Source organism: Pyrus communis, chromosome 12 (assembly GCF_963583255.1).
Source record: "Pyrus communis chromosome 12, drPyrComm1.1, whole genome shotgun sequence".
Lineage (NCBI taxonomy): Eukaryota > Viridiplantae > Streptophyta > Magnoliopsida > Rosales > Rosaceae > Pyrus > Pyrus communis.
Genome location: NC_084814.1, coordinates 3,325,499 through 3,346,384, shown reverse-complemented (window position 1 = coordinate 3,346,384; position 20,886 = coordinate 3,325,499). Strand labels below are relative to the sequence as shown.

At 37.7% G+C, this 20,886-nt stretch overlaps 1 protein-coding gene across 1 annotated transcript; it reads left to right on the top strand.

Annotated features, from left to right (window-relative positions):
• Nucleotides 1-18,509: 18,509 nt before the first annotated feature.
• Nucleotides 18,510-19,831, top strand: LOC137711524 (uncharacterized). The gene has a single exon (XM_068450762.1). It carries the CDS (start codon nucleotides 18,588-18,590, stop codon nucleotides 19,299-19,301), a length of 714 nt encoding a protein of 237 aa, XP_068306863.1. The 5' UTR covers nucleotides 18,510-18,587; the 3' UTR covers nucleotides 19,302-19,831.
• Nucleotides 19,832-20,886: the final 1,055 nt, after the last annotated feature.

The following is a 20,886-nucleotide window of genomic DNA, read 5'->3' as shown; positions in this document are numbered from 1 at the left end:
TACAAATTTACTCTCATTTATCTTACAGCTGTTATTTAAGTAAAGTCTTTAATAGTTTTTTAATTAATGTAGTAGTGTAAAAAAATATGTAAACGCTCGTAATGACAAGCTTTACAACTTTCATGAAGAGCTTAACATCGAAATTCGCCACTTTAATCATATAAATCATAGATCAAAATTTAACCGTTGATTGTTGTTCACATTTACGCTTCATTTTTCTCATCCAATTTTGTTTTTTCAGATTCTCTTTTTTGAAAACATGGTCTATTAGATGATGCAAGAAGATGACGGTTTGGATCGTTGATATTATGTTCAGAGTTTTGCGATTAGTGAAAATATTACTTGATGTTTATAAAGTTTCTACAAACTATATGACATCAACCCATATTTCAGTTAGCCGTAAATATTGAAATGTGATATCAAAGATCTAAACGTTCATCTTCTTATATTCGCCAGATGATCATGTTTTCAAAAAAGAAAATCTAAAAATTGAAATTCAGTAAGAAGAATAAAGCGTAAATGACAATCGACTGTTAAATTTAAATTTAAGGTTTATGGATTATACTGGTAATGATAATAAGGAACTCTCATAATAAAAATAAATAATGACTAAAACTTTTTTTTTTAACTTCTATAGAATAATAATACAAAACTATATATTTAATATATAATACATTGTATATATTAATATGGCTATTGCATTTTATAATAAATCTTTTAGTAAAACTTTAAAATTATCAAAATAATTTTTTCTTAATAGGTCGAAACGGGTTACCCACATGTTACTTGCGTGTATACCCGTTAAGAACCTGTTATTAACGGATCACCGGATAATGACCCGATTAGTTATCATGTTGACCCGAAACCCGTTATTTTCGTGTCATGTCAGAAATTGCCAGGTCTAATTCTACCATATGTTGTAAAACAAACTTGAAATTGGGATGTAAGGGAGACATAACGATACTTGGTTTTGAAGGTTCCAGCCAAAGTTGGAGGGGTTTGTTTGGTACGCCTCTACTAAAGCAGAGCAAATACTTCGATGGGCCCCAGCCGAGATTGGGTATCACTTTAGTAAACTGTAGCTGAAGTTGAGTTTATAGCATTTGGTACCTCCCAATCGATCACTTTGGTACATTTCTCTCACATGTGTGAAGTAATCAGATCCAAATATTTGGTAAACTTCTGGTCTCTATATTGCTGCTTTAGGAGCAATTTAGAGACATGGAAGGACAAGAAGGATTTTCTTTCAGTCGAAATTTGATCGGATATAAACTTCATAATTGTACTTAATCATGAACGTAAAAGTTTCAATCATGTCTTGCTTCCACCAAGAGATCATCTTTGAATGATTGAAATGGTCTGTAGGAGTGAGTCAAAGAACCATGAAATCCTCATTTAGTAAGGCACTTCCATTTGATCTGCTTTAGGAATAAATCTTCAAATGAAGATCATGGCGAAGGCTTATTCAGCTCTTACACACCATAATTGGCTATAATTATTTTGCAACTAGTCATAGTCAAGCAAAGTGTCACGTCTTGTATCCATATAAAGTAGTTTCTGTTCGAAACTTCCAAATTAGCAAAGTCGAACTTGTCATGATTCAGCAATTCACGGAAGGTGAAGACAAGAATGTGATTGGTCCTTTAGGAAATAAAGTCTCCATGAGCTTCAAAGTTAGAACATTCAAGTTCTAAGATATGGTTTGTTTTAAATGGATTTGGGTATGGAGAACTTCGAGTCTCAACATGACTGTTGCGTGTTAGAAACTTCAAGTTTCTATGGCACTTTTTTGAAACTTCGGGTTTGGAATTATGAACTTCTAGTTCATAGTACCTGCAAACAAACGCAATATATACAAGACAAAAATATATAACTCGATTGAAAACAAATATAATGGTAGTGGGTAGCTTCAAGACCCTTTATATGAAAGTATATGGAAACGACCCTAAGTGTTGGAGCTTCGGGTCCAATAAATTTTTAATTTAATTGATTAGGCTGCGGCCCAACGGTAGTGGGTAGCTTCGGGACCCTTTATATAAAAGTATATGGAAACGACCCTAAGTGTTGGATCTTTAGGTCCAATAAATTTTTAATTTAATTGACTAGGCTGCGGGCCAACGATTAGAAAATATAGCCTAAAATGAGACTATGCCGTAGACGTCCTGCTAATTTGGTGTGGGCTAGAAACAGAACGGGCCAAGACAATAATTTCGCGAATGACAGTGGTAGCCCAACAAGGAATTGTGGGCTCCTGTCAAAAGTCAAGGCTTTGCAGCCACTGGGCTGCTGTGGGCTCAAAAGGCCGCTGCAGGCAGCCCATTAGAGCATCTGCAACCATCATGTGGCAGTGAAGGAAGAACCAAGGGAAACGGGCCCATGAACAAGCTCCAGGCTTGGGAAGGAAAGGTGGGCCGAGGAAGGAAAAAGCCCAATCTGATCTGGGCTTCAGGAGCTTCGGTAGAAAATGGCCGAAAAACTGCAGGAAGATCCGGCCACCGTCTGCCAAATTGCACAGCGCCGGTGATGGCGGTTCCCGGGTGCACGGGGTTGTTCAATTTCGAAATCGAAAGGAGGTGATGAGGGGGCCCAAAACCCGATGAGATTCACCGGGGAACCTTAACGAATCGTCGGGAAATCTTCGAAACGATTTTCGTGTGACCGCCCACTGGAAAACATGGTGGATGCAGGCGTTGCAGACGCATGGTGTGACAGCGGCGGCGCCCCGGGAGGGGTGCTGGGAGCACGGAGGTGAGATGGATGCTACAAACGGCGTCGCTTGAACATGCGAGCGCTCTGGATATCGGGGCAGGAACAGCTTGGCTCCTTGGGAGCTCGGCTAGCGCGGCTCAGTCGTATTTTCCTTTTTTTTTTTTTCCTTTTTTTTTTCTCAGATTTTTAGGGTTTACAAAACCCTAGTCCATGCTTCAATTTTTATTATTTATTTATTTTTTTTGTTTATTCACACATATTCAATTCACTTAATTGTAATATTATGAATATAATGTATAAACAATTTATTTAGAATCTAAAATTCGTAAAACGTAAGTTGGATCATGTGATATGGTTAAGGTTCATGCAATCACGGTTGAAAAAATATCCAAATAAACATTGTTATTTTGGATGAACTTGTATTGCGTGGTGAATATTGTGAACGGGTATGTAGGAGTTTTTTCTTCAAATTTCGACTTTCAATCTTCAAAGCTTGTATCACGTTCACACAAGAAAAATAATTGAATCAACAAAAGTATATAAATCCAATAAAATAAAAAAATTAATCAACTAAGAATAATTGAAACGTAATACTCCCCTAATTGAAGATGAATAAATTCTCTTTAGCGTAGCGTTAAGAGCTTGCTGATAACATGTTGTGGCCTATATTTAATTGAGGGGTGCGGCATGGAGAGAAAGAGAGTGGAGAATAGGCTTGAGGAATTGTGTGTTATTCTCCAACTCTTGTGCCTTTATTTATAGTAATAAGAAGGAAAGAAACTTGCTCTCTAAGTAATACAAAGTCTATTAGGATAGATCTTCTAGATCCCAAATGATTCCTAATCTATCTCTATTTAGGATTTACACAATCACAATATGTATTAGAATGTATGTCACAACAACTATGGCACCAATTGATCCTACTCTTAATTGACATTTTCCTTTATTTTGCCGGTTTAAGCATACAACGTATTAAAGACAATCACAGTTCCTAAAGGTTCCATTTCAGATAGTCAATGTCTAGTTGACTATTTAAACAGCTTGGAACTTTGTTTAAGGACTAAGTGACAATGGAAGACAAGTCTCCTTACCTTAATCTCGTTTTGGACATTTCTTCTATACCTTAAATCCTATGGAGTCATTCAATATATTATCTCTACAATATGAAGCCAAAGCTCATGACTTAATTAACCTTGCCCTCTTATTAATTAATTAAAATGGAGTTGGTACATAATATCCAATATTACAAAAGGATAGTGCTATTCACACACCATTTTTACCTCCTATGCACCCTTGTTAATTTTAGTCCCTTAATATTCTTTAATTCATTTGATCCAACACCCAAAAATTAAGAGGGGTGTATGAGAGGTAAACATGGGTGTGTGCATAGCACCACCCATTACGAAATTGGCATTTAGGGCATAACTCCAACAACATATCCATCATGCCGGGTTATATCGAAGCAAGTTTATACTAATACATTAAGATTTTAATTCAAATTATGCTAAAATATTATTCACTAGGTATGATTAAGTAGGCAAATGCCACATAACAAGCCTTGCTGAGTGGGTTGTGGTATCGACGAATAAAAAAGTCATCCGACCTATATGGAATTGAAGCCTGTAGAGATTTTGAACTGCTTGGGAGTACCAAAATCTAAACCTACAATCTTTAAGCTCATGTGGGAAGGCTGTGAGAATAGAAGTTCCTACCCTCTTTACAAACTGATGAAAACACTTAAAACCTAACCAGATTCAAAACTCAGCGTTACCTAGATCTATGCTGGAGTAACCTTGCCCTTTCAAGCTCGTGCTTGAAATTAAGGGAGAAAACAAAGAGAAGCATAATAAAATATAGAGCTTTGTTGTGAGATTTGATGCAGGAAAGAGAAGGCTTTGGGCATAGGGGTTTATCTAGCTTTTACGAAGCTACTGACTCTCCAAAGTATTACTCCAAAGAGGTATGATGTAGCTACAATAATGAAAAATAGAAGGGAAGACTTAACAAAACAAGAAGAGACGAGAAGACCAAGGGATTCCCTAACTAGGGTTTTGAAGAGTTCCTACGTCTATGAATTGAGACCATCGACACACTTGAGAGGTACAACACAGCAAGTAGAGTGAGCTATATCAAAGTCCTAGAAAACCATAACCCTTAAGCTTAACCTCCATCCCCTTGATCATTGCCTCAAGTCCCTCTTCAACTTTAGTTGCCATCTTCACTAGAAGCCTTAACCTCCTTTATTCCACAACTATCCCAAAATACCAGCAACCATGGATGCTTATCTTTCTCATGCCAAATCCGTGGGGTTTATATTTGACGAGGCATTCCATACCTTGCTACACATTGCAAATTATTGAGGCAAGCCATAATTTATTGTTACCATTACTTATTCATTACTATTTGGAGTTGTTGATTTAAATGAAATATTCCTAAGACACTTTTTTTAAGGTACTTCAAGACCTGGTGGAATATTTTCTTAAATAACGGGGAGTTAAGGCGCCTCAAAGCCCACAAAGTACTGCTGATCAAAGGGCCCCCAACAGAGAGATAGGCTTTGTGCCTTGACACAAACTTGTGTTTATTTCTTTCATCTTTTTTCTCCTCTTATTTTGATTCATCAAAACAATTAGGCTTTGAAGGTCAATTGGTTATATTTCAAAATTTGCATGTTTTAGTTCCACTTTGAGTTTTTTTTTTAAGAATTAAGTACGATATTCATTCATAACAGGAATACGTACAATCAAAGAAAGGGTGCTAATAGTGGGCCTCGATAAAAACCTTCCCGGGAGGTAACCCGAATGAAGGGGAAAAAAGTGTCTTGCACCAACAAAATAATAAATAGGACTAACCTCCTAGACAAGCAAAACATGAACTATGAAAACCATCCTCCAACAGAAGGTCAAAAATTAAATCGGGGGGTTCCTCAAACCAAGAAACCAGGTGGTCCAAGGTTAAACTAAATTTGGCCAGCCGATGAGCCATTAAATTTGCATTTCTTCACAGGAAGCTTGCTTTCCACGATTTGAATGACTGCAAAATCCTTTGGGTGTCCTTCAATAAAAGCCCAAAAGGCCCGTGATTAACCGTTGCATTGTTTTGAATTGCAGTGATTACTAACAATGCATCTCCCTTCAATATAATCTGCTCAATTCTCCACTGATGCAGAAAGACAGCTGCTTCACGAGTAGTAGCAATCTCCACCTGCATAGGAGTCAGAATGCCAGTCGACTTCATAGCAAAAGCTGCTATAAATTCCCAGCTGTATTCCTAATGATGACACCAACACCTCCTACAGCTGCATGTTCATCCCACACAGCATCAAAATTACACTTGAACCAACCTTTTTCTGGTTTCCTTTATGGTTGCACGTCAGTAGGCTTGTTATGCTTCTGAACCACATTCCACTTCTTAAACTCCAATAGCCAAGTTTGAGCTTGTAATTAGATATCCTGTGATGGTAAAACCGATCCTTGCCAAAGTATTTTATTATGAGTTTCCAAATCTTCCAGAGCAACACCAATGCCAAATCAAAGCTCTCCCTAGAAAGAGACTGAGCCAACCGAGATAACCACTCCTAAAACCCAACCTCTTTGTGCCGCAACGTTTGTAGCCCCAAAGGACTAGAAAACCATATCGCTGCTACTCGAGAACAATGCAATATACCATGTTCAATTGTTTCAGGTACGTTGGTAGAAAAAGGGCAACAATCATTAATAAGGATCTTACTCTTCCTCACATTAACTCTGGTTGGCAGAGCATTAAAACAGCTTTTCTAGATACATATTTTAACTGTACCTGGTATCTTAGCACGCCACATAGCCTTCCAAAGAAACTAGATCTCTATCGTTATAGTTGAACCATTCAGTGCATCACCACAAATTTCACTACACGATCGAGTGATGAAGTATGCATTTTTAGTCGTGAAGATTCCTTTTGGCTCCTTAAACCAAATCAACTCATCAGGTGGACCAAACAAAGGAATACTCGTAATAAGGTTGGCCTCTTCTTCGAATAACATCTTGAAAATCAACGGCGAATTCCATTGAACACGAACCAAATCCATCATAAGGGATCGCACGGTAAGGTTAGGATGACCACCTACTGGTATTGGGCTAAGGACATTTGCATAATTTTCTCTCAGGAACCAGCCATCACCCTGTATTTTTACCCATCTCCCACGCTCCAACGTGCTCTACGCTGAATCAACACTCTAGCAGCCGACACATTTTTCCAATAATAGGACGAGTTTAACTCCACCGTAGCTTGAAGAAAATCTGTATCATGGAAATAACGAGCTTTAAAGATTTGAGCAACAAGAAAGTGTGGGTGGTGAATAATACGCCAACCTTGCTTATCTAGTAAGGCTAGGTTGAAAGAATACAAATCTTTAAAGCCCAACCCTCCATCACTTTTAGGCTTACACGTCATCTGCCAACTTACCCAATGTATACTCTGTTTACCCGCTTTTCCCCACCAAAACCGTGCCACCATTTGATTTAACTCGTCACAGAACGTCTTCAGAAGCAAAAATGTCTGCATGGTATATAGGGGAACTTCCTGAGCCACATATTTAATGAGAATCTCTTTACCCACACTCCTAACTCCCACACCAACCATTAAGCTTTTTCCAAAGCTGATCTTTAATATATGCAAACGTCATCTTCTTAGATTTACTAATGAGAACCAGCAATCCAAGAAAACGGTCATGGTATTCCACCCTGTTCAGACCAAGGCAATCGGCAAGTACTTGAGCATCCATTTCATTCACATTTGCACTGAATACCACACAACTTTTGGTAAGATTAACTGCTTGTCCCAAAGCCAATTCATAACATTTCAACAATTCCTTCAATTCACAATATTCCTATAAAGAGCTTCTGGAAAAAATAAAACTATCATTTACAAAGAGGAGATGATGAATACTTAGAGCACCACTGCACACCTTGATTCCTTGTATCCATCCTTGAGCTTCCCAATCATCCAACAAAGCCGAAAGGCCTTCTCCACAAATCACAAATAAGAACAAAAACAACTAATCCCCTTGCCGAATACCTCTTTTAGGCTGTATAAGACCCACTGGTTCCTTATTAAGCTTAAAGGAGTAAGAAACGAAAGTGACGCACATCATTATCCAATTAATCCATTCCTTAGAAAACCCCAAGTGTCTCATCATTTGCTTGAGGAACGACCATTCAATACGACCATATAGTTTACTGATGTCTAACTTCAGCGCCATTACAACATTCTAGTCATTATTCTTCTTTTTCATAGCATGAGCAATTTCCGATGCCACCAAACATTTATTTGAAATCAAACGTCCAGAGATAAATGCACTTTGGGAAGGTGAAATAATGTCGGGTAAAATCAACTTCAACCTATTCATGATAACTTGTGACCAGATTTTGTATATCACATTACACAAACTGATTGGCTGAAGTTGAGACATAGAAGTTGGGTCCGTTTTCTTAAGAATAAGAGTGACGTGCGTAAAATTAATATTGCGCATCATACTCCCTGAAGAAAGAAGAGTACGAACACCTTCACAAATATCATGACCAACAATAGCCCAATGTTTCTCATAAAACCCTGGTGTCATACCATCTGGTCCAAGCACCTTAGTATGGTGCATTTGAAAATAGAGCAGTCTTATCCTCGTCTTTAGAAAACCGTACCAAAAGGCCTTGATTCATCTCGACCGTTACTTTTGGTGAAACCGTACGAAGAACTACCGACGTATCCACCTAGCTCGTGGAATCAAACAATTTTTGGAAATAATCCATTATTATTGAAGCCATCCCATCCTTACTTTCATGCCACTGCCCAGCTTCATCGAACAATCCATACAACCTACTACTTCGTTGTCGATGAGAAGCTTTTTTGATGAAAATATCTTGTATTTTGATCCCTAAAACCCAACCAATTCTCTTTGGACCGTTGACCGTTGACACGTGTAGGGCCTCTTCTTGTGCCAATAGCAAGTGTAAATGAGTATACAATTCATGCCTTTGAACAATAGTTGTCTAAGTGAAACGCTTACCAAATAGGGCTTGCATTTTATCTTCCGTTTAGACAATTTCCCCAGAAATAGATCGTTTTGTGCACCTAACCCATTTTAGCAATTGCACATGTGTCACCTTAATCTTTTCCACAACTTGAAGCATAGGAGACCTTACACGGTTTTTATACCATCATTCTTTTACTGCTGTCTCACAACCATCTCTCACTGACCATCCATCTTTATACCAAAAACTCTTCTTAAACTTGGTTTGTTTCCTTACCTCCCACTCCAACAAGATCGGTATATGGTCAAATAACGTGGGCTTCAAATGAACAACTCTAAACCTCGAAAATAAGTCTAACTAATCCTGTGTAGCAAGAGCTCGATCTAACCAAACCTTGATACCACCACCCTCAACGTTACCTAAGTGAACTTGTTGCCTACAAAGCCTATATCTTTCAATTCACAATCCTTCAGCGCATTCTGGAAACCTTCCATTTGCCTTTCCTTATGTACATCAGCACCTTCATGTTCAATGGCTTGGAGAACTTCATTAAAATCTCCTAAACAACACCATGGTAAAGACGAGTTCTCTTTTAGTCGACCAAGCAACTCTTATGGCTTGTAGTGATCAGCTTCAACTGTAAAGCCATAAAAGAACATAAGCCTCCAATGAAGAGCATCTCCCACTTTGCCCACTTCAAGATTAATGTGATTTGAATAGTATGAGCGAAATGAAATTTGCGCTACATCCTTCCACATAACACATAGACAACCAGACCGACTTGAACTCGGTACTGTAAACACACACTGAAACTGTAACTGTTATTTTAACTTCTTCATATGTTCTCTAGAGCTTTTAGTCTCGCATAGAAAAATCACAGCGGGATCTTTAAAGGGAACCAGTCTCTTAAGTGTTCGAATTGCACGGAGGTTCCCAAACCCTCGACAATTCTAACTGATACAACTCATTGCACTCGACAAGGCTGACCCTCATCAGCCTTCATCGCTGCATAAATCATTGGGTTCAAATAAGCACGTTTCTTTTGAGCATTGGATTGTACACTATCATCCTTATCCCAATGCACCTGTTTCTCCAGCTCGGAAAGAACCTGCCTACCACGCTGCATCCTCTTTTTTCCTTTAATACAGCCTAAGCTCTTCTAGATTTCTCTTTCATCACTTTTCCCAGTTCCAAAGATGAATGAGTCCAGGTTGAAAGGATTAGAACCCAACGTAAGTGTAGTTTCACTCAGGTTCTCATAACTTGTCTGTTCAACAACCTTACCCTCCTTATTCTGTGGCCAAGCACTCAACATCATTATCTTAGTACCAAACAACATCAAAGGTGGACTTGGGCTCAACACAGTCTTACTAACTGGTGCTATGTATAACCATATTGCCATACCACATGTCTACTCCATAAAATCGGCATTAAGATCAGGAATACCCTGACATAATTGCCTCATATCTACCATAGGTTGCGAGCACAATTCCAAACCACCCTCATCCGCAAGTCTCTTCCCTGGATCCTGTATTTAAGAGGCTGCACCAATATGTTTTTGTCTACCCAACGCCTCTTCAGGTCCATCACCTTCTTGCATACTTTCATCCATATCCCCCCACAATTGGTATCGACATCGACCAACCTCCCTCAGGGCCCAAACCAAACCGTTTACCCACAGGTTTCCTGTAATCCTTTCTTAATACATCATCTTGAAACCACCTTCCATACAGCTTAGCATAGTCATCATCCTACCTTCCATGATATTTTTCACATTGATCCTCCACATGATCCATCATTCCACGTAAGAGACAAGTAAGTGGCAATTTTTTGTATTGAATGTTAACATTCAACGTTCGACTTTCTATCTGCAATGCCATGTACCATCTCAAGGGTTTTCGAATATCCAACCGAACCCTAATTCTGAGAATGCTTCCAAACTGTTCTTCCTTACGACTCTAGTCAGTGAGTACATACTCCCCCAAGTGGTTTCCCAAAAACTTCCCCATCTGTCATGTCATATAATAGAATGGTAATCCCTTCACTTGAACCCAAAATTTTTGGTAAACCAATGGAACCCTAAATGGATAGGTCATATTATTAGCCTCTGTTAGGACCAACAAAAATTGTTTATTGAATAAGCAGGGCCCCCTTTCAGAATTATGGTTCGTTCAGCATGAGAGTTGAAACCAAAATCGAAACGATCATCTTCGAGATCAAAAATCAATACCTGCGCCTTAGGGTGCCATAAATTTCACATGTCTCTTAAAGCTTTTCCTATTAAAAGGTTTCGAAGTCAGCACCGTACCCACCAGAAACACCCTGGATGATGTCAACGATCCCACCTCTTGTTTGTCAACCACAATTACTTCATGTTCTTCTTCGGTAATAGCAAACTTCCCCGAGAACTTTGAAACGATTTCTTCCATCGTCGTCAGTCCTGTTGTAAGCAAAGACCAACCCCACGTACACGCTATGAAACACCTTATAGAGAATTGTACGATGCTCTTCCACACTATTAGATAATTGGGACACACCCAGCTTTCACGCCTGCCTCCTTACTTGAACGAGCAGCCTGAAAAACACACCGGGAATCAAGGTTTCCCTAATACTAGCAGCTAGCACTCTCCTAGGGTTTACGTAGAAAACCTAGAGAATCTTTTTTTAATTTTTTTTTTTGGGGGATTATGTGTTCTAAAGTTATATTTGTGTTTTCCCGTTTTGAGTTAAATTTATTTACATGCATTTTATTGGGTCAAAAGTTCAAATTTTATTTTCAAAGGGAGTTTCCATCATTCTTGTTGAAAATCTTTATAAAATACAGATTCATTATTAGGGGCTATAATATTGCACTCACCAAGATAACTTCATTTTCAAGTTGTTAAGAGGATTTTGAGATACCGTGAATGCAATATTGAGTATGATTTATGGTTTCCTAGAACTTATTCTCCTATAGCCCTTAAGGTAGGCCTGGCAAACGGGTCGTGTTTGTCATGTTCGTGTCATTTTCGTGTAACACCTATTATCTTAACAGGTTGTGTCGTGTCACACTCATTATCTTAACGGGTTCTTAATAGGTCGGGTCACTTTACCTGTTCACTTTACCCAATAGGTAAAGTGACCCAACCCATTATAACTCATTAAGAAAAATATATTTTTTTTTTCTTAAATTTGCACATACCACACATTACCACATAAATATTACTTCAAAACATTAAAACACATTTGTCGTTTATGACACACCCTGACCCAGAATGTCCACTAGGACCCCGAATCGAGCCATGTTGGCCGACACCTGGAAGGTGACGAAACCATAAAGTGTGATAATGTATCAAATGTGAATAAAATAAAATCTAAAAATGCTTAAGTACATGAGTGGGCGGTGAGCGGGTCTGGACCCATTTCATGCGTGATATAGAGCATAGGTATAATAAAGTAAGGTAAGATAATGATTATACCATCATAAGAAAACATCTGTACTGAAAAGTGCCACGAATCCTCGTCGATACAGAACTCTACTGCTAGAACCTGGAGGGGTGCAAAAATAGAAAATGTGAGTGAGTGAAACAAAACTTTTCAAACCAATTTCAATTACCAAAGGCAGTAACCCCTCGCCATAACACCTGTATAATTTCCAGAAAATTATACTATGTAGAAGTATGAAATCAAATGTATACTAACAGTAAATCTAGAAATATACCACTATTTAGCATCTCATTAGCAATATAAATAATCATATGCTTAATTCATCCTAGCATGCAAGTCGGAATAACTTATGGTGCCCTGTACGACTGCACCCATATCTCATCAACCAATGCTAGCACATAAGTCGGAGTCACTTATAGTGACCTATACGACTTATCCATGTCTCATCAATCAATGCTAGTATATAAGTCAGAGTCACCTATAGTGACTTTTACGACTTATCCATATCTCATCAATCAATGTCAGCACATAAGTCGAAGTCACCTATAGTGACATGTACGACTTATCCATATCTCATCGCATATCCCTGCAATATGTCAACCAGATCCACCTCTTGTGGCCTGTACGGCTAAACCAATAGTCATCAACATGCTAGCCGGGGTCACCTCACGTGACCTGTACGGCTGAATCAATAGCTTAATAAGTACACCTGTACACGAGTCGGAACCACCTAAAGTGGTCTGTACGACAGGAATGTGTGTAAATAAATACGCTCAAGTGCTACGATCATGTGAAGACTGTGCGAATAATCGTGGGTCACCTACGAGTCGAAACCACCTATTGTGGTCTGTACGACAAGACTGTGCACCTACCTTGGATCCAAGATGAGTGTATGGTGCGGGAGGTGAACATCATGTGAAGGACTGTGCCTTAATCACAAACGGGAGCACTAACACCGGGGTGCAAGTTATGAGCTCAAAATACTTCTCAACATAATCATGCAACTACATCCCCAATCAATAAACTTACTTGGTACTTACCAGAGCGCCCGCAACGTCAACAACAATATATGCAACTACTAAATACATATTCTAAGTGTAAGACATTTGGCATGGCATTTCAAAACATAGGAATCATTTAAATCAATTTTCTGGGAAAAATACCAAGCATATATATATATATATATACTGAAAACCAAAAGCCCATTCACGTTGGGTTCGCGCTACAACTCCCAAACACAAATATCGAAACGTCACGAACGATCCTCACCTGCCACGAAGTCCAAAAATGGACAGAAGATGGTCAATTTTGCCCATAAAGCCAACGAGTGCTTGAAACTTCCCGGCGTCAATTTGTCGTCTACGGTGGTCCAACGGGGTCAAGGTTGGTTGGGATTTTCTCCTGGGATGATGGGCTACAAAGCCCAAGTGGTGGCATCGGCCATTGCTTTGCTGATTCGTCGAAAATTTGAAAAGAGTGGCCGGACATGGTTTTGACGCGATGGATTTCATGGCTTTGTCCAGCCACATGTGGTGGTTTATAAAGGTGGTTCTTGGTTGGATTTTGTAGATGGGAATGAGAGTTTCAAGATAGTGGTGGTGGCGTCGAAAAACTCCATCGAAATTGGCTGGAATTGGCCTTAGAAAATGGAAGGTCGCGAAGGTGGTTTTGGGTTGTGCACTGGAAGGAGAAGCTGGAAGCTCTCCCATTCTTTGATTGGCTGCTACCCTTTTTGTTTTTTCCTCCCATTCTGATTGGTCACTCATTCCTTTATCTAATTAGTCTTTTTTACTAACACAAAGCTAATTGGGCCACCTTCCCACAAGGTGGGAATTCAAATATTTTATAACTTTAAATAACCGTTTTCTAACGTCCATAACTATATTGTTATAATCCAGACTCACAAACGGCTTTCGCCTATGCGTTCATACCAACGAGTACTACGAGGATACGCTAAAAGAATAAGTCTCACATGTCAACGGAAGTCAAAGTCCTTGCCTCTAGGGCATTTTTGTAAATTCATGCTTTTAAAATTAATAAAAACTTAAAATTAGAGACAAGTTGTCATAGTTTAATTACTACATGCACACTTGAAAATAAGAGCCTAATAAAAAAAACATCCATACACTACTAATCTATTACAAAATATTAAATGTGCAAGGATATGTAAAATGAAAGAGTTTTTGCTTTCAAGGTTGTGAAGCCTTTCTCAAATGTTTAAACATTGCCAATGGAACCCAAAGCTTGCATGTTATTCCTTTTACAAAATCCTCAATTTTCATCAATCATCATGAGGAAATCGCATTCGAAGTTTGGCTTGATCTATTGCCTTCAAGAGTTATGTTGATTATGTTTTCAGTAAGGTTTTCCACATCAAAACTGTCTTCCGCATAAACTAAGTATAGAAAAACCAAACATTAAAAACCATTCAAATTATGAGAAGTTTACCAAAATAATTATGAAAAGAAATAAAACAATAGTACTATACCATATAAAAATATATTAGCCTCCAACCTAATGCACAATGGACATCTCAGCCAACCCAATGGTCACCAATTTTTTAAATTTAATTTAATATATATATATATATATATATATAATTATTATAGTTTTTAGGGGTATAAAATTGTTAAATTAATATATATATATATATAATTATTATAGTATTTTTTTAGGGTTATAAAATTATAAAACTAATATTTTGCTTATCGTGTATAGTGTATCATGTTATCCATGTGTATACTCGAACCAACCTGTTATCTTAACAGCTGCTTATTGGGTTACTCGATAACGACCTAATTCGTTATCGTGTCGACCCGAACACTTGTTAATTTCGTGTCGTGTCGTGTCAGGAATTGTCAGGCCTACCTTAGGGCATTTTTCAATTGTGGATTGCAAGGGTGTTCTTGAGACATAAGATCAATTGAAGGTTTTAGTTCCACACCCTCTCCGTTTAGCTTGACAGTGGATATGAAGAGAGTAATAACATTAGTGAAGAAGGGAGTCATATAACTATGTTAGTAAAAGTAAAGGGAAGTGTTATTGGCACTCCAAAAATCTCATTCTACACTCCACATAAGTGTATTTTTCTTTCCAAATATAGAAAGTTTGGAGTGTAGAATGAGATTTTTGGAGTGCCAATAACAATTCCCAAAGTAAAAAGCTAAAAGTTAGTTGGAAATCTACTGTTGTAATTTCTGATTTCAATTTTTCTCGAATTGTTTGAGTTTCTTTAAACATAGAAATAAATAATTAATTGACTATAACGCCAATTGATCTTACTTTTAAGTGACATTTTCCTTTATTTTGCAGGGATTTTTTTTTATTAACAAACAATATTATCTACATTAAAAAATTAGGTGATAAGATTTTTATCACCCACAAAAGTAAGGATAAAAACACTTAAAAATACTTGCAAGAGTACAATGTTATTGTAGTATAGCAGCTCAAACAATATCATTCTCAACCACAATGATTAATTTAAATAGATTAACGCGAAATCAATTCTCAACTAATTACTTAGAACAAAGGTTTTGAAAAAGGTGATTTAATGACCTAAACTAAGAAAAACAAAATTAATTAAAAAGGTTACTTAAAATCTGCAATTTTAAAGGGGGGAAAAAAACAATTTTTAGAGTTCAAAGTGAGAAAGTACTAGGGTTCCACCGCCACCTTAACAATCCTATGTAGTTTTACCAATTACTTATGAAGTACACATCCAACTTTGAAGGTTAGGTTTTCCTAAAGTATATCCTACTTGTGTCATTCAAGCTAGAATGTATATCAAACATGCAATCCATCTATGACATTCAAATCAAATATAAACATGCATGACTCATTACGCTTTGTGAAAACTCCTTGAAAAACCATGCAACCCCTAAGACGTGGCATTCACCCTAGGTGAAATTACAACTATCAATCACAAGAAGCAATACTCAATCCTTCAGTGGCATTCCGACTGAATTGCATCCGATTACTTATCTAAACATCTTAATGGTCACGAATCATTAAGACACAAAGACAGTTTAAACACAGTGATTAATAATTCAAAGCATGCATGCATAATATCATAAGCAATTAAATAAAGACTATATATTCATACTAAGACTAATGGCCACACCCTAGCAAAAAGAATTAGTTACGCATATTCATAATAGAAATCACAAAGTCTTTATTGAATAAGAAAAAGAATGAAAACACCTTGAAAGTTTAAGTCTTGAAATCTCTAAGCTTTGGCCAAAATCTTTTCTCCAAAAATTGCATAAAGAAGAAGACCTAAGGCAGGCATAAAAGGCTTATTTATACCACTCTAATTAAATCCTTATAGTAAAAGGTCTTAAAATAAGACTAGGAAACCAAATAAATTAAAATAAATTAGGAAACTTAATCCCAAATTGACTTGGTAAATTCGTCCAAAATTCTTGACAGCCACGATTTGGATCCATATTAGCTCCAAAACTAGCCCAAAATAGCTGGATTTAAAACTTGAACTATTTTGAACACTTTTCCAGAAGACCACGAACCCATATGAGATCTTGGGCTCCAAAAACTGCATTTAAGCCCAAAACGTCATTTTTCAGCAATGCACACTGCTCCTTTATTTAATCGTCAGAAAATAACCACTTGGTAGAACTTCCTAAAATTTTGACACAAACATGCCAGGAGACACATGAACGTCCTCCAATTTAAATCACTCCAAAGTTTGTCCGTTTGAGTACGTTTTGCTCCAGATAAAGTCGAATGTCCTATGTTGAAAATATAAAGCAACATATCAAAATTTTACCAAAATATACTAAGAATGAGGTAAAATATATAATATAATATGGGCTCATCATTAGATTAGTAAAAGTAAACAGCTAAAAGTTAGTTTGAAATTTACTCTTGTAATTCCACATTTCAATTTTTCTCGAATTGTTTGACTTTCTTTAAATGTAGAAATAAATAATTAATTGACTACAACGCCAATTGATATTTACTTTTAAGTGACATTTTCCTTTATTTTGTAGGTTTTTTTTAACAAATGATATTATCTACATTAAGGGAGAGGAGTGGGCTAAGTCTCACCATGTGTTAGTAATAATATGATTCAAATTTACCTTTGGTGAAAATTAAACCTAAGACCTCAAACTTACAAGTGAAGAGAAATACAACTAGATTGTAATATTAAGTGGTAAAGGGTTGGTTGGTCTTTGTACCATAAGCTGCGAGTAAAAAAAAATCACTATTCTTAAGGGCTCGTTTAGAAGTGTTTTCAAAATAACTAAAACGCATTTTGGAGAATATGTTTTTTGCAACCAATTCTTAGTAAAAACACGAGTGGATTCTAAAAATGTACTTGAAAGTGCTTATTGGAAGAAGCATATAATTGTTACTTCTTTCAAGGAAGCAATTCAAGTACTTTTAGAATTCAAAAATCATTTTCTCAACACTTTTAGTCATTCTTAAAAGTCTTCCAAACGAGCCCTATAGGCTAAATCCTCCAAATCGGATGCCCAATATTATTGTTTATGTCAAAATGTTAGACTTTATTAAATTCAAATAAAAATATTTACATCCTCTACCAAAATATTAAAAAGAAATCAAGACCAACAAAGTTCAACAAATGAGAGCTACCGTGCCTAGCTACATATGAGGCGACAAAATGTGCTACCCTTTTACTATCACGAGGGCAAACAAAAATACATCCGAACTCATTGTTCTAGCTAAGTTGAACCAAATTTGCTAATCCAACATGGTTTACTAATTTCTCTACACTACCATGGAATCTCGTACCTCCTTTGTACGCGATTTTGTAGAATATTTGCCAAAACTGTTTTACACGAGGATCAAAATTCATAAATTAAAGCACAAATGATGGGATAATTTGACTTGGTTGTTTTCAAAAGTCAATTAGATCAGTAACTCGTTTGGTCAGAGCTTCTAGTAACACCTTGCTTTGCTTGTTACTTCACCAAGGAACAATAAAATATAAAAAAAAATCCTCAACTCCAAAACCAAAGGGTCAAGAAACACCTATGAAGATGCTTACTTTACAAATAATCAATCCGTCTTTTTTGCCTTGGACCCCCCCGCCCAATGACCGGTCCATTTCACCATGTCGCACGTGTGGACTGCCACATGGCATTTCCGTAGATAAGTCAAAAGTAGAGGGTCAAGCTTTACAACACGGAGGCACCCATTCAAAACCTCCACCTCGCTCTACTACCGATTCCATTAACGAGCCCAGAACGCGGGCGTTCCGTCCGCCAAGGTTTACCAAACGAAGCCCCATAACCCGAATTAATTTAACCATGGTTAGGATATTAACCGCAGTTAGGTTGTCTCCTCCAATCAAACCCCACCTCTTATAAACCTCAGCCACATAGAAGAAAACCATACAACGCGCAAGCGAGAGAGAAAAAAGAAAAAAACCCGAGCGACAGAGAGCCAACGAATCCACAGCCAGAGATGGCGGCGGTTTACGTTGACGAGGAGGAGGTCTGGAAATGCCCTAAACACCCTTCCAAGCGCCGCAAGAGTGGAATCTGCCCCGTCTGCCTCCGCGAGCGCCTCGTCGTTCTCTGCCCCGACTGCGCTAACGTCCGCCCCTGCGGTTGCTGCGCCACGACGTCGTCTTCCTCGTCTTCTTCTTCGTCCTCTCGCTTCCCCGCCGGTGACGGCGTCCGAGTCTCCAAGATTCTCGAGAGCGAGCCGTCTTTCCGGCGGTCCCGGTCGGTTGCGGCCCCTTTTCTGCGCTCCACCTCGAAGTTTCTCGGCGGCGCTTTTAGACACGCGGACTTTGACTCCGCCGGCGACAGGAGCGAGCCCCAGAGCGGCGGACGGACTAAAACACCGTCGTTTTGGTCGTCGGTATTCCGGTCGTCTCACAGGAGCAAGACAAGCGAGGTTAATGATGGAGAGCACGAGACGACGGCGGAGAAGAAAGCCGAGGGCGAAATCCAAGAGGAGGAAGAAGACGCAGATGCTGCGATGAGAAAGAAGATGATGAGAAAATCGAGGTCGGTGGCCGTGCCGATGATGTCTTCGAAAGCTGGTAGCGGTGGAGGTGAGAGACCGCCGGCGAAAGGTAGGGGATGGCATTTCCCGAGCCCGATCAAGGCCTTCCGGCATTCCAAAATTTCAAAGATCGTTTCCGAGCGGTCGCCTGTGTACAGAGGTTAATTATATTTTCTTTAGAAAAAAATAATTAAATTAACATTAAAAAAACCGATAACTCTTCCATTTTGTTTTAATTTATTTTTGGAATGTGAAAGAATCCATGAGGAATTTTGATCTTGCAATGGTAATATTTCGAATGCAACTTGGGAAGGATTATGTATTGCAAAGCTGGTAAATTCAGTAATTTTATTTTATTACGCTCTATTTCTGGGATTTTTTCTTTAATTATTACGATGTTTTATTTTAATTGAATTGGCTGAGATAATTAATGAAAAATGTGGGAGGCGGTTTTGGCGCACGATGAGATTTCTCTGCAGGGTGGGTGGGTCTTGTTGACAACATCCAGTTTCGCAAGTCTGTAAACGGCTTTGGGGAACAGTCAAACTAGGAGTAGTTTAATCCACGTGGCACGTGGATGTTGGAGAATATATATCAACGAGTGAATGTAATTATGCAGAGGTCCCAACAGGATCCTCTCCGGATCTTTTGTTAAAATTTTGAAGATTCCTAAATTGTATCTATTCATTGTATATCGTGCGATCAATCTTTAACAAGTATTATTTGTGTTTAATTTTAAATAAAAACATTTAAAATAATTTCTATCTGCATAATATACGATGAATGACAGAATTAACGAATCTTTGAAATCCTTACAAAAAGAATTTATCGAGAATCCGAATTCATGCTAAGGTAACTGAAACAAGTTCCAATATTAATTACAAAAGGAAAAGTTGCCCAAAACCAGAAGAATATCTGTCTTTCCACTGCTGTATTACCGTACTTTGGTTGGTGTAGCTGTTGTATCTAGTTAGTGAGTTTTTAGTTAGTTGTTAGGGAAGGAAGATAGACGGTGAGAATTAAACTCGTGGCAAAGTATATAAGTATGAAAATGTTTTATTACTGTAGTAAAACATCATTTGTTATTTAATTAGAACTTTTAGTAAAACTAAATAATTCAATAACTAAACAGTTAGGGAAATGAATAATTTAGTGAAGGTGGGGATTTGGAAGTCCGTAGGGCCTATGAATATATGGGCGTTATGTGACGTATGTCACTTCCAAGTGCCTGTTAATTCAGTGGTTAGGGGCACATTATGATTTATAAGGGTGGAAATATGAGGCTGAACTTCATTTGAGGGCCATTTTAGAGCCCTAGATTTTTTATGATCTTCTAAGGATAATCTAGCTGATGCGAAAGGAATAACCACATCTATTTATATTTTCCTGATTTATCTCCTTTTTTTTAATAAATAAATTAAGCATAAACAGAATGTTTCAAAACGCAAAAGAAATGGTAGCATCCCATATTTTATCCTTTATTTTACATCGATATTAATCAATTCTTGCCTTTTATTTATGGTTAAAGTCAACCCTACCTTGATTTGCTTAATTATCTGTCAATTGAAACTAATCCCCCTAATTTATCATTCATGTTATTTTAGGAATTCTCATATATTGTAATCTAAAAAGTAAAAGATTTAAATTATATAATTTGAAGAGGACATTGTTGACTTGTTAAACCTAATTAGTAATTTGTTAATAAAGAACTTCGAGTGGGTCAAAGATGAATTTCCTATAGCTGGTTTGA

Coding starts and splice junctions, on each gene's coding strand:
- LOC137711524 (XM_068450762.1), top strand. CDS start 18,588: ATGGCGGCGGTTTACGTTGACGAGGAGGAGGTCTGGAAATGCCCTAAA.